This window comes from Lactuca sativa, chromosome 2 (assembly GCF_002870075.4).
Source record: "Lactuca sativa cultivar Salinas chromosome 2, Lsat_Salinas_v11, whole genome shotgun sequence".
NCBI lineage: Eukaryota > Viridiplantae > Streptophyta > Magnoliopsida > Asterales > Asteraceae > Lactuca > Lactuca sativa.
In genome coordinates, this window is record NC_056624.2 from 190,973,320 (window position 1) to 190,989,146 (window position 15,827).

The window sequence follows — 15,827 nt, forward strand, 5'->3', positions numbered from 1 at the left end:
GCGAGTCCAAGGCAATCTTCTTAGCTCAAGAACAACTCGTCGAGTTGTTCATATGACTCGGCGAGTCAGATGAAGATTGTTTGAGTTCTTGGATCGAGAGGGTACTCGTCGACTCAATGCCATACTCGGCGAGTAGCCACGGGTAGGGTTGAGAAGTGAGACTAGAGACTCGGCAAGTTGGCGGCCCAACTCGGCGAGTCAGGTCAACTGTGGGTTGACTTTGACCAAGGGTAAAAGAGTCATTTTACCCAGTGCAGTGTTTAGCATTTGATTGAGTGTGTTTATGGACTTGTAGCCAGGGAGATACCGGAGCAGCAGCAGTTAGCTTCCAGAGCCATTCACACAGCAGCCAGTTCACGAGGTGAGTTTCCTTCCAGTAGGAACGGGTCTAAGGCCACAATGCCGGCCCGTTTAGCTAGCAGTCAGCTTCGGACCTCGATCCGATGTAGTAGTTAGTATGTTTGATGCCTTCGTGGTTCAGACATGATATATGTGTTTATGCCAGTTGATATGTTTATGCTATGTTCAGTCAGCTTCAGACTTTGGTCCGATGTAGGGGACAGAGGTCCAATCAGCTTCGGACTCCGGTCCGATGTAGGGGACGTAGGTCCCAGTCAGCTTCGGACTTCGGTCCGATGTCTCAGTCAGCTTCGGACTTCGGTCCGATGTCCTAGTTAGCTTCGGACTCGGTTCGATGTAGGGGACGAAGGTCCCAGTCAGCTTCGGACTTCGGTCCGATGTTCCAGTCAGCTTCGGACTTCGGTCCGATGTAAGGGGGCAAGGCCCCGGTTAGCCGAACTTCGGTCCGATGCAGTGGGCAAGGCCCAGTATGTGCTTTATATGTTATTGTGTGGTATGTGGTAGTTTGGGGGAGCTCACTAAGCTTCGTGCTTACAGTTTCAGTTTTGGTTTCAGGTACTTCCGCAAGCAAAGAGAAGAGCTCGGGATGATGGCATCGCACACACCACAGCTTCAGTTTTTATCCTGGGAGTTGATAAGCTATCTTAGATATGTTTTGATACAGTTGTGACACAGTTTTCTCACTGTATTTTAGTATGGTTTTGAGATTTGCAACGCATGGTTTTATTATGATATACTCAGTTTTATGATTTTTGGTTATATTAAAAATGAAATTTCCGGGTCGTATTTTTGGGTCGTTTCAAATACCCTCGCCAACCATGTTAAGCAACTCAGAACACCGCCCCTAGTGCTTGCTAGGGGGCTCGTCACAGTGTTGGCGAGAAGAGAGAGAATGTGAGAAACGAATGTGATTGGTCCGCGTGTAGTTTGACTAGATTACTAATTTGCTTGACAAAATTCAATTTGTTGAATTCAATTTAACAAACCTTGCAATGCAAAAATGACGATTTTGTTCAAAAGAGAAGAAGATAAATTGTCTTTGTTGTCTGGTTTTCTCAAAAGAGAAAAAGATAAAGCAAATGAAATATGGTATATTTATAGAATGGTCCTTGTAGTTTTACTTTACTTAAGCTTAGTCCCTTGTGTCTTAAGATTCTTTCTAAATCAAGTGAAAGTTATGTTTCATAGTGATATCACAATGGTACACATTCATTTATAATAATAATAATAATAATAACAACTACAAAACAAATTCATTTGTGGTTTAAAAAAATAAAATGTTTAATATTTATGCACAAAAAATGTTTCTACATTAAAATAAAGTATTTTAATTAAATTAGAAAAAGAAAAAAATAGAATGCTAGGAGTTTTATCACTCCCTACCAAATGCTAAGAATAAGTGTTAAATGTTAAAAAATGAGGCGACACTCCAAAATCTGAGGTAACAAGGTGTCACGAGTATTACCACTCTCCTTAGCCTAATAAACAAAACCTAAACAAGTCACATGTCTTCTTTCTACACATCTGTTTTGCCACGTGGCTTGCTTATATTCTTTTACATTTTGGTTTCTACATACTCGAATTTCATCTATGAAATTCAGAATTGAAATTTGAAATCGATTCAATTTAACGTGATTTGAGGATAAAAGGATTTGAATTTTTTGAAATTCCTTATCTCCTCCCCTCTTCTCTGGAGAATCAATCGAATTTGTTTGGTAAACCCGATTCTCTGTATCCCCCCTTCTAATCATGTAATACTTGATTCTCTTATGATTTCTTTTGATTTTTGGTTAGAAATTTCTAATTTTTTATTTAACACCGTTGATTTGCAAGTAAACCCCATTTCACCTGTTTGTCATCTCACCATCTAAGCTATTCTACCAATTTATGTTTTCAAACCATAAATCGACTTATGGTTTCATCAGTAAATACGACTTGATTTCCCATCTTCATTTACAAATGAGTCTTTCTAGATGCATTCATTGGTTCATATTCCCCACCTTCATCTTCACATGATTAGTCATCAGCGTTGTAACAACCATTAGACACGACGCACCAGTCCACACCTTGATTTGTAGCCTTAGTTCTTGTAACATCTCGATGATGAGGTAATATCAATTTTAACCCTATGTATGAAGAAATATTGCATTTTGGTCCATGTGTATAAGAAGGATTGCAAAATGGCCCATAGTGGCATTTTGGTAATTTTTGGGTCGAGACTTAGTACGTTGGGCGTACACTTCGTACGCAAGGCGTACATGCAAGGAAAGTTATACGTTGGGCGTACATCGCGTACATGCAAGGAAACTTATCTGGACCGCTCTACGAGTAGTCGGCCTGACTGGACCGCTTCGCAAGGCCTACAACTTATTTGGACTGCTCTACGAGCAGTCGACTTGACTGGACTGCGTCGTATGGCCTACAACCTATCTGGACTGCTCTACGGGCCGCCGACCTGACTGGAATGCCTCGCAGGGCCTACAGCTTATCCAGTAGTCCCCGGGTGTCTTGGACTACAACACAAAGCAGGACCGCCTCAACCTAACTATAATATGTCGACATGTGTAATAGATAAACATAAACACAAAACCAGCAAATGCAGATAATCATACAGATATACTAATTAGTCATATACTAGCATAATACTATTCTATAACCAGGATACATAATCTAGTGGGCCGACATTGGTGCCTTCGACCCACGACACAGTAAGGAAAACTCACCTCTCAGTCTGAATGTAGTCTGAATAAATCCCTGCTCCGACAATCGGTTCTATCCGACTCCAAAATATCAAAACAATTCCCATTAATAACATTTTTCCCAAGATACCCTTGGTTAAAACTAGTCAAAATCAACAAACAAACCAAGTTAAACTAGCCAAGTCAACTCAGACCTCGTACGCAGGGCATACACGCGTCCAAGGCATCTGGGATCAACCTGTGTAGGGTTTTCCTGGAGTGTTACAGTTCTTATTTGGTCGTATCTTGAGCTCGATCCGCAAATTAAAGTCGTGTGGTCTATTTTGGAATTATTAGATGTGGTGCATCAAATGGTAAGGCTTCATTGCTTTAAGATTTTGTGTGTCTCTCCATATCTCAACATATGCCTTTTTTTCTTGTATCTTTTGCCTCAATCGCTTGTCTCTCATTCTCTCCCTCTGTAAAACAAACGGCTGTGCTGTTAACTTTTACCAAAAGCTGCAGTGAAAATTGATTCTCCTTTTATGGATTTGGATCTTTACTACCATAACAATATGGGGGAATTTGCGCCAATCAAAGACAAAATTAGGATTGTTTTAATCATTTATAGAAAAACCATCGATTGTGTCTTATTCCCTCTCATCGTACACAAGTTTGATTATGCAGAGAAGTTAATTAATGAAGCTTTTTGTTGTTGATTTTGTCATGCAATTGCATGTAAACATTACAACATTACTGATTAATAACTTCAATTTTTACAAGAAAAGTTGACAATAGCGTTGTTTCACTAGGATGACGGCATGATGGTTGATGGGATCTTGGGTTGAGCAACAAGGCCATATTTTTCCTGTCAATTGTTTGTTAAAATGCTTGAATAAATATTTTGCCGATTAGGAACACCATGTCACCCCATGCCACATAAACAACTCACATTGTTTCAACATTCAATGTTATTTGTTCACAAAGTTTCATTGAGCTGAACAGAGTTCCAAAAAATGATCATGATAAACAATTCATAAATCAAAATGTAGTTACAAAATTCATTATGATCGACATAAATGAAAGTAAAATGTTATGTTTATTAAGTCTCATCATGTGATGGGTATTCTGTTTTGATATATTGAGGCCTCAATATAAACAAAGAGAATGAGTCTAAAGGTGGAATGCAGGATTTGGAACAAAATTTTGATAAGGGGTATTATCGATACTTATGGTTTTTGACTTTCTAAGTTAAAATTAAGGATAGACAATAAGGGACCTATTCTAAGTATCGAACTAGATGAAACATACATAATTCGTATTTTTTTTACATGTTAGAGCTATTTATTTAGTCTTTATGTTACCGTTTTGGTTCTTGATGGATTTCCTTTTACATTACATTACACTAGATATTTATTTCACTTGGCATAGTTCGGAAACTAACCTTGAGTGTATGAAGGATGCTATTATATTTTTTGCTTCATGATTGGCAGGACTTAATGAAGCTTGATGTTATTGGTTTTGGTCAATAATTGCATGTAAGCATACTGATTAATAACTTCAATTTTACAAGAAAATTTGACAATTGTGTTGTTTTTCACACTAAAAACATGGACAATTTTGCCCTTCGTAGAACATCTTGCACAAAAGTTATGTTAGAAGTTGATAATATGGTTTTGATGACTCGATTTGCTCTTCATTTATAATAGCTCATCATGCTATCAAGGCTCCATTAAGTTCATTATCCTCGTACTAGGCACGGGATCAATGGCCCACAAAACTTCTTCTAGCATGTATAATATCATCCATAAATTACATTAAGGTAAGCATCTATTATATGTTTTATTATGGATGTGTTTGTTGAAAATTCAACCGGTTACGGGAATTCATTTCTTCATTTGGTATAGCTATTATATATACAACAAATGTACTTTATATATTTATATGTATTTCGCAACAGTTTCTTTAAGGAATCCCATGTTCCAAACTCCAAAGGATGTTAATTTAAGATCTCTTTCCAATTATAATTAAGTAAGATTTGATATTTTTTTCATTTTCTTGCATGTTCATAATCACGATCGATAACCCATCGAAATTAAGAAAATTATATTTTTAGATAATACGTGGTCTGAAAAATGGAGTAATGTGTAAAATATTTTTACCAATTGCTATATAGTTTCCTAATAGTTTCTATGTATTATCATGTGGTCTGAAACAATGTATTAATAAAATTATGTGACATTTAATTAGTTATTTTTAATAAATATCAAATAATCAAATCATATGCAAAACTAGAACCCACAATTATTTTGCAAATAATATTTAAAATCTTAATCACCAAAAAAAAAATAAGTAGTGAGTGAAATGATCAAGAAACAAGACATAATATTTTAAACCACCATTACTACAGATATGCTATGTCCGTAAATCAGAATGACTGATCTCAAAAGGTGCAAAAATAGAAGAATCGGACAAATCAAATGGTAATCTAGTGTGTTTGCTAAGTTAACACACAGGGCACATTACATTATTTTTTGGAAATTGACAAGAAATAGAACTATTTGAAGTAAATGCTTCAAGACTTGATTGTCGAGATGATCGAGTCGTTGATGCCACGTGATGGGTGAGATGGAGACAAAAGCATTACTTGAGGAGCTTGAGACAAGATAAAGGGGCATGGTGCTATCACAATGGATTAGAGGGAGGCGGTCTGATAATTAAGAACGGTAAAACCATAAGGATCAAAATCAATAAAACAATTATTATAAGTAGTGAAGTTGCTAACAAAAATAAGATTTTTGACAATGTCGGGTGTGATAAGAACATTTTTTAAGTGAAGGGGACGATAGATATTAGGGATAGGAAAAAGAGAATGTCCCAAAAGTCACAACAGGTATTGCAGATCCATTACCAACATAAATAGATCGAGGATAATGAGTATTACATACGTTTTGAGTATACCTTATTGTACATGAACATGGTCAGTCACTCTTGGTGTCCATAACCCAAGCGTCAATGCCCAAATTGTTAAGAGTCATGGTATTAAACAGTTACGGGAGTGAGGTGGGTTGATCAGATCCCAACCAAGCCCAAGGAGGATGATCTGTACTTGCTTGGTGAAGATGGGCCTAATGTGTGGAGTTGTTAGGTTGACTGCCAAGTAATTTAGGGCTGCTGGAATTGGGTCTACCACATGGCTATTGCTGGGTTGAAGGTCCACTAGCCCACTGTTGCGTATAGGCCGAGGGTGGATCCTGTCACTATTGCGAGGTGGTTGTGGCGGAGGCATAAAAATCTAGCCATATTATTGGACACATTGACCAGAAAAACAAAGAGGCTGATGAGGGATATTGTCACCACCCCATCGGTTGTTGGAACCCCCTGCCACGTCTGTTTTGGTTGCTGGCTCGGTACGAACCGCCTCCATTGCCACGGTTGGATTAGGTTGAACCTACATGAAGAAGGGTAGATGAGTGGCTGTCATGCAAATGAGTGGTGATGGAGGGAGATATAAGTTGAGTTTCTTCAACTGACAACATGGATCTCATTTCAGAAAAGGACGGTTTTGTGAATTGAATGATCCAGGAAACACCTTCGTATTTGTTGGAGAGATCATTAAGAGTATGTGTGACCAAGTTGCATTCTTTTACCGGTTCTCTAAGGCCTTCAAGCAAGTCTCCAAGTTTTTTTAACTTTTTCACAGTAGTCATGAATGGAGAGGTCTCCCATGGAGATGGTTCGGAGCTCTGTTTCCAATTGCATGGCTATAGATTCTTTGTTCTCGTAGAAGATGGTGTAAAGATTAGTCCAGATCTTACGGGCATTGGCATTTGGAGAATGGGTAGCAGTGATTGGTTTTTGGGAGATAGAACCAAAAATCCAGAGCTTGACCAGTTGATGGAGTTGTTCCCATGCTGTTGTTGTCGGTGGCTTGTTAGGTGGCTCGTATGAATCATCTATACGATCTAAAACATCACAAGCAATACAATGGGCTCGGAAAAGATCACTCCGAGTTTCATAATTCCGAGTTGTGAGATCAAGAATGAGAGGAACGTAAGTTTCTTATTTGTAATAGCATAAGCTTTGTGAGTGGGGGTGGTGGAGGTAGAACCTGTCATTATGAAAAAGAAGAAGAAACAGATGAATGAGAGTGTCAATTGATGATAAGAGTCGACATAGAGAGGAATCGTCGCTTATGGCTTTTGGCTTGATACTATGCTAATTGAGATAATTTCCCATGATGAATTAGTCATTAACAAAAGTATTAATACAAACCCATGAGGGCCGATTACAATACAAGGCTAATACTATCGGGCTTCAATACAATCGACTAATACAGTGGCGGACGCAGAACATTTTCGTAGGGGTGACATTAAATTTTTTTTTTCCAAATAAATCTATATTAGCAGTGTCACTCGTGTTTTAAGTCAGTACACCCAATAGAAAAAACATTAAAAAAAAAAAATTTACACTACGTGCCGGCGTCGGAGCAGTGGCCCGGGACCCCTGGGGCACCACTAAGGTCCGCCACTAGGCTAATACAATACACAAATAAAAATACAAAAGTTACATGAATAATATCTGCTAACAAAAATATCATTTTGAACTCCCAAACGACCTTCAACTCTAGAAAAGTACATTACATCATGGCAAAGCCATAAGTTTGGTTTTTTGGTCCATGTATGATCAATAATGAATTTGTTAAATCCTAAAACCGAAATTAAGTTTGGCAAAATATAGGAAAGTGAAGAAAACATAGGTCTTTTTTCAACCCTAACCGATTCGAATATTTTTGCTCGAAAACCAGTTTGGATTCAATTTGGTTTTGACTTTGTTGACTAAAACCGTTTCGGAAAAAATCCAATTTGTACACCTTTAGCCTTTTTATTTATTCACTTCATTGGTTAGCTTCTTCTATTTGATCAATATAAAACTATTTGGTTGACGTCAATACATCTGAACCAACATGATGTCGTTGGTTAACTTCTTCTACATCATTTTTCATACTAAAACATAGGACGACTAAAAAAACTATATTAGTTTCCTAGTTTGTGAAAGACATATATTTTACTAGAAAATATAACTCAAACCAATTAAATTAAACGTTATTTAGTTTGGTTTTGGTCAATTTAAAATTGTTAAAAATGTAAATGATTTCCAGATCCCAAAACTGAAATGAAAATAGTGTGCATCTCGTCAAAATATCTCCTCCTCGCCTTGGAGTTCTGAGATCCCTTTCAAAATATCCTTGACTCGGGAGGTGTTTAGGAATACTTTTAAAATGACCTTTAAGACTTTTGGTTTTTTTAAAAAACTAAAAGTTAAAAAATATGTTTCATTTTAAGAAATTCTTTTAGATTAACTTTTTGGCAAGAATAAAAATGAGCTATTTTACTAGAAAATATAACTCAAACCAATTAAATTAAACGTTATTTAGTTTGGTTTTGGTCAATTTAAAATTGTTAAAAATGTAAATGGTTTCCAGATCCCAAAACTGAAATGAAAATAGTGTGTGTCTCGTCGAAATATCTCCTCCTCACCTTGGAGTTTTGAGATCCCTTTCAAACATATCGTTGACTTTAGTACTTTTGGTTTTTTTAAAAAGCTAAAAATCAAAAAAAGATGTTTTATTTTAAAAAAAAATTTTAGATTAGCTTTTTGGCAAAAATAAAAATGAGTTGTTTCAATAGTTATGGATTGGTGACTTTTTATAACTTTCAAATTTTTAGCTTTTGAAAAATCAAAAGATAAATCAAACACATTTTAAAACTTTCTTTTGTAAAAAGCCAAAATATAAAAAAATAATTTTGTCGAAAGAACTTTTTAGCTTGAAAGGAAATCTCAAACACCCCCTTGAAACCAAACTAAGAAATCTCAAGCACCCCCTTGAAACCAAACTAAAACTGTACAGACTATTAACAAACAATCGACTAAAAAATGATGATGACGTGAAAATAATATTCCAATAGTCCTATAAACCGATTTTGCATGACTTTTTTTTAGTAATACGACATCATTTATGTAGCAGAATCTTTCAGGCTTGATATGTTCAAGTAAATCAATTTTTTGGTTGTAATGAGTCTAATGACAGGGTACACAACAAAATATAGGTATAGTTCCTAAAAACAAAAAGAGTCCCTTTTCATATAAGCACATTCAACTAGCTACTGGTTTTGCAATGGTTTGCTTAATTGCTTCAGCATATGTCTTGTACTGATATGTAAGTGTCGATTCCAACATCTCCCAAATTGGTGTCTTGGGATTCCAACCTAAAAAATTCACCCAAATTTCCAACCTAAATCTCTTACCAAGAAACAAATTCATAAAAACTAAAGGGGAATTATTTGGATACCTAATTGTTTGTTTATAATTGTCATGTCTGGGATTCTTTTGTCACTGTCATCATAACCTTCACCATAAAACTCTTTGGAGCTCACATCAATGGTGGGTGTTTTTATTGAATCTTCCCCACTTACCTTCGAGTATACCTGAGTCATCATTTCAGCCAGTTGTCTGACTGTAACTTCATTGTTTGGGTTACCCACGTTGAATATATGACCATTAGCTCTACCAGGATTTTCCTAACAACAGAGCACAACATTTTATTAGCAAAAAGATACCAAATTAAGTGTTGAAAGGATAAGTAAGGAAGTAGAGCATACAATCATCAAAAGAACAGCTTCAATGGCATCCTTGATGTAAACAAAGGTTCTTTGTGATTCACCACCATCCACAAGCTTCAGAGGTTCACGCCTCAGAAGATTCTGAACAAAAGGAAAATATTGTAGAATTGGAGAAGGAGTAGCTTAAGAATCAAGAAATTCAAGGAAAAATTTAACTAACATTACTAAAGCAAGCTAGAACCCTAGGAACACCATCACTGGGACCATCGATTCCAGGAATAAAATCCATCCTCGGGCCAATCCAGTTGAAAGGTCTGACTATGGTGAACTGAAGACCATTTTCTGCACCCTCGGCTGTAAAAAGATTTAAGAAAAAAGAAGTAAGGAGAGATTCTCATATTATTAGACAAAATGAGTCAAAAGTATGTGTTAGTTTTGTTCACCATAGATTAGCCTCTCCATCAACTGTTTTGCACATGCATAAGACCACCTTTGCTTCTCAACTGAGCCAAAAATGCAAGGGGATGTATCTTCTTTCAGGATGTAATATGCAGGATCCTTTACATATAACATATATCATACAGAAAGAACTTTTTAACGAATTAGGCAAGACTGGAAAGGGGAAAGCACATGCAAGAATACAAGAAACTAAGGATCTGAAACCTCACCTGTCTCAGGGGGCTGTTGTTAGGAAGATAGCTACCTATTGTTTTCCCATAGATTTCACATGTAGAAAAATGAATCAGCCGCTTCTTATTATCAGAACAGTACTTTACCTGAAAACAACAGTATAAAGCTTAACATGCAGCTGTAGAATTGCTCTTAATGTTCCTAGTAATGTATGCTGAACACTGATCATATATGTAAAATCAAATCAATTCTTACCACTGGAAGACCATCAATGAAATTGCTGTAGATAGTGTCTAGAGGACGCGTATTGTAATCCGCTGGTGTGCATATGGCCGCCAGATTTAATGTCTATATATCAATAAAGAGGAACAGCAGAATTCAGTAGAAAGCTAGTCATGAAACACATTCTTATACAGCATTATACAGTTTATGATCCATTGTTTACATTATCTGAAAATACTATTTGATGTTTAATGTTTCAAGCATTAAACAGGATATTGCACATTATTAACATATTAGTAAAAAACAGATGACTTGAAATACTGATCTAAGACGATTCATATTACCAAAACTGGAAATAAACAGGTATGGAGCAATAATTGAACATTTTACCAGATCGGAGGACTTTATGAGGCCTTCGAGACGAGAATCGTTCTTGATGTTGATTCGATGGAAGTGAATACGACCTGCCCAAGGAAGAGAGTCCGGTTCAAGTAAGTGTTTGATCTTGTCATTATGAACATCCACCGCGAACACCGTGTGCGGCGTTTCCGACATCAATTTCTCGCACATATGCGATCCTATGAATCCTCCGGCTCCTATCATGCATATTGTTATCGGTTTTATAGTATTCCCGTCTAGATCTAGCCTCGCCGTCGACGCTGACATCTCGCTCACTCTCTTCGATAGGTCTCTTCTCTTCTCTGTAGGGTTTGGATTGGTGTCTGTTACGGTGTCTCCGGTAAGATTTGGGGGGAACTGGGAAGGGCGTCGGCTTTTAAATGGAGAGATAAAATCATAAAAGGAGGGAGGAGGACGTTATACACTGGGCCCACGGCTAACAGTATCAATGCCATGTAGACGATAAATGGTGTTGTACCGTTATACCATGGGGATGACGACAGCGGATCATAGTTGTTTTAACTTTTACGTCGTCCCCTTTTTGTTACTCGTGGCTGACCTTTGATATAACTTATTTTCTCAAAAGGCATCATCTTAAATATTAATTTAATTGCTTACCATAATTAATCAATATAGAATTTACGCGGTTGATAAGATTTTGGGGTTGAATCTAACACAATGGGACGTTAATTTTAAAGTTTAACTCAAATACAAGTCAGGAGATTTCACGTATCTACGATTCATCATGAATACGATTCGATAATGAACCTGTTTAGGAGAACTACAACTACAATTTTGAAAAGTGTTAAAAATTACTAATGAAAGTTGTTAGGGAATTTCGAAAATTTGGGTTATAGGAAATCTGGATCACAAACAGGAATCGTGTTATACACTTTCCTTGTTTGATATTTCGACCCTAATTGCCTTGGGTATCTCGAAATCCAAACGAGGATAATTCTTGAAGAACAATTCTGATTTTAGGCACAAAACCAGAATCAATTTTGAGAGACAATGAAGAAGAAATTGATATCCGTTTTTCTGTGTTTCAAAGAAGTCGTTGTGTTTCCCGGACTTATCCACACAACGGATAAAACGAGAATAGTTTTCAACTTTCAGAAAATACAAATTACACCTTGCATTTGCATCTTTAAAGAAAATGCAAATTGACACAGTAGATCAGGGTTCGGTACTAACAATATTTAGTAAATACAAGTGTGCACTCCCACGCCTCCTAACTTGAATTATAACTAAAACACTGTTCTTGAAACACTTGTTAAATCCATTACACTAAAATATATTTGGTGATTAAATCACCAACAAAAGTTTGGTACTATTACGGTATTACCTGATGTTTGAAAATTAATAATTTTCATCCAAAGCTCTATCCAACCATCTATAACTATTATTGATATCCAATATGTTAAAACGGTGTTGATTCATACAAAAGAGTTTTTAGCCACATAACAATTTGTGTTTTATATGTTTGTATTAATTCATTAAACACAAATTATTATATATGTCCAAAAATTCTTATGTATGGATCACTACCTTTTAAGAACACCATTTATAATTGTTATTATTAATATTTATCCAATTTGATGAAAACCATTTGTATATACGGTATTTCACATGTATATGAATTCTCCAACTATTAAAATATATTTTCTATAAATAAAATGATTGAAGGATTAATGATATTTACATTAATAAAATAATGTATACATTATATGTGTTTTTTTATAAATTGTTTAAAGAAACTAATAATTATATAATACTTACATTCCAACCAGAATTGATCATAAGGATTCAAATGGTCCTCAAATGCCCAGGATAAGCCAGAAAAAAAAAATTATCGTTATTATATATATATATATATATATATATATATATATATATATATATATAATAAATAAAAATCATTAAGTGTCAAATGACACATTTTAGGGTATGATTATAATGATATCATGTGACATCTTTAAATTTTATTCACATTTAATACTTTAAAATATTTAAACATCAATATTCATATTTTGAATTTTAAAAGTCAGATCGGGATTTAAATTTTGAAATCATTAATCATTACCTTTTACATATTTTAACTTTTATAAATAAAATTTTGAATTTTAAAATATCATTGCTGAAAAATATTCTAATTCGGAAATTTCACTTGTGTGTAATGAGTAGATTTCCTCAATAGAATTAGATGAATATATATGAATAAGTGTATTCATATATGAATACGTATACTCATATATGAATAAGTATATCAGAATGATTATTCATAAATGAATATAACGGTGGTGGGTGGTGGCGGAGGTGGTGGTTGGTTGTGGAGGTGGTGGTGGCGGCGGTGGTGGTTGGTGGCGGCGGGAGGTGGTGTATCCATATATGAATATTACTCATGTAAAATCCTGTTTTCTGTCATTTTTTATTTCAGGATCGTGGGCTGAAAGTCGATTATGTAAAGGCTTTTAGCCTTAAGGAGATAATGTTTATACCTTTTTGAAAGAAGGCAATGATGGTTATGAGATCTATGTCGGATTAGGTGTCTAAGTCTATAATTATAATTAGTGTACACTTGAACTGATAGTAGCATAGTTCTTTTGGGTTGCCCTCAAACCTAGTAACTGGACAGGATGATAATGGAGAAAGATATGTTGATTTATGTCACACCCCAAAACCGATAACGGCGGAATACGTTTCGGGGTGGATGACGTAGTGAACAGTATCATCACAATGGCATAATAGTAGAAACAAGAAACATACAACCATAGTATTACATAGTGAGTTTAATTACAAGCGTATTTTGTAATGATTAACAATCACCCAAAAGTAAATCAAAAATAGAGATGGGTCTTGCGTGCTCCACCTTCTCCAAAAATGTCGCGTCTGTACCTGTCTATCTTTGACCTGAAGATACAAGTTATTTTGAAAACAATTATCAGCATAAAGCTGGTGAGTTCATAAGAGTTTTGTGTGAGTTTTTGTATACAAAGCATTAGTGTTAAAGATGTATCATTTATGTTCATAAGTAGTAGAAACTTAGAAAATCCCATATTTTCCAGGAAATACATTGTAAGTGACAATCTGTGAAAAGTGTGCATTCTTTATATCTTTGAAAACAGTTTATTGTTAAAAATACATTGGCAAACCTCCAAATAACAAACGTGATAGGATAAGTAAGCCCGTGATCAATGATAGAGGTGCGAGCTTCCTTTAGTGATAGATACTTACTTACTTCGGGATGTGGTTTAACATTTAGTGTAGTATTTTAGAGTAGTTGTAGTGTATTCCTTGTATATTACTAATAGTGAGGATAATGGAGGATCCCATGACCTTCCCGGTCATGCATAGTATAGTGAAGTAGTGGCATCCCTGGGCCTGTACGGCGCGGACTGAGTTAACAGTCGGGATGTAATAGCGTCTGCCCCGTATAGATCTATACATGTAGAGTCGTCTCCTGCTGGAACACTCCGGGCGTAGTGAATAGCGAATAGAGTATCTCGTAGCGGGTTAGTGTATTATTGTTTGTTTAGTGTTTTCTCTATTGTTATCGTGTAGTAATCTTTTAGTATTGATCATAGTGTATTCTCCTACTAGTGTATCGTCTAGTAATAGTGAGTATTATAGTGTAGATAGTAATAACTTTAGCGAGTAGTAGCGGTAGCGACCTTAACCATACCTATTATGGTTATCTTAGTGGGGATGTTTCTTAGCACGTTAGTGACTTTAGCATTAAGTGAAAGCAGTAATATTCGTATCCCATACTGATATACAAATTATATAAGTAAGAAATCAACGACAGTCGGACGGATAACTACTACCCTAAGCCCACAATCAAACAAGGACAGGAAATAAGGCGAGATATCGGTCCTAAGTCCTCCAAGTCTTATTTATATAAATATATCAGAGTGGTTACATTTTATAAGTAAATTGATTTAATAAAAGTATTTTTCCAAAAGAGCGTTTATTATCTGACTCACTGTTTAAAAATAGTTTGAAAAGGGTGAAACCCGTTTATAAGGCATAGGGACAAATCACATGTGATTTGAACTAAGAGTAGTGAATCACATGTGATTAATCCTTGTAACTCGGAAATCGTTCTGTAAAACTTTACATAAACATTTATAAGCAACTTGTATCTCCCCCCCTAAAACATGTAAAACACTTGAAAGGTTCATTAAAGGGGTATGAACTCACCTGAAATCGCGGAAATCGGGTGAATCGGGTAAATCGGGTAATAGTGTCGATTGAGCGTTTGGTACCAAATAACCACTTGAGCACCTTTTAGGACCCTAATGTCATATGAAATATGTATTTTACAAGAAGTTAATCATCTTGTGCTTTTCATTATAGTATTTGGACATTCTAGTGTCGTTTTCGGGGTTTTAAGGCCTAGAAAGGGTTCCCGGGAGTGGTACAAGGCCATGGATGATTTACGGGAGGGTCCTTGAGTTCACTCTCTTAGATTTTATGGCCTAAAAGCCATCCATTGGGAGTTTACGGCCGTAAGCCCCCTAGGCTTGGCCGTAAACTCTTGTGACACTCCAAAATGTGAGTTTAGGGCCTTATCTCACTTCCTTAATTTAGTGGTGTGTGTTTTGGACCAAAAGGGAAGGATTTACATCATAAGTTGTGACATTTTTGGGGAGTTTACGGCCAAGAGTTGATCTTGGGCCGTAAACTCCTATAAATCCTTCAAGATGTAGGTTTTACTTGTACAACATGGTCCCATATGTCTTAGATAAATCCTAGAAGGCCCTATAGTGAGTTTGGAACAATTTGGCATGAATTTGTGGGGAGTTTACGGCCCAAGAACATCCTTGGCCGTAAACTCTTCATTTGGTATCAAAATGAGACGTTTTATGGTACAACACACTTCCAAAGGCCTTAGATAAATTCCTTTCATGCATTA

At 35.9% G+C, this 15,827-nt stretch overlaps 1 protein-coding gene across 1 annotated transcript; it reads right to left on the reverse strand.

Moving 5' to 3' along the window:
- Window positions 1-9,084: 9,084 nt before the first annotated feature.
- On the reverse strand, window positions 9,085-11,323 carry LOC111901441 (UDP-D-apiose/UDP-D-xylose synthase 2). Its single transcript, XM_023897292.3, has 8 exons — window positions 10,904-11,323; window positions 10,547-10,639; window positions 10,330-10,437; window positions 10,105-10,219; window positions 9,882-10,015; window positions 9,701-9,802; window positions 9,391-9,619; window positions 9,085-9,307 (listed from the first exon to the last, which is right to left on the reverse strand). The coding sequence occupies exons 1-8, from the start codon at window positions 11,177-11,179 to the stop codon at window positions 9,195-9,197; spliced, it is 1,170 nt and encodes a 389-aa protein (XP_023753060.1). The 5' UTR covers window positions 11,180-11,323; the 3' UTR covers window positions 9,085-9,194.
- Between the last annotated feature and the right edge of the window lie 4,504 nt (window positions 11,324-15,827).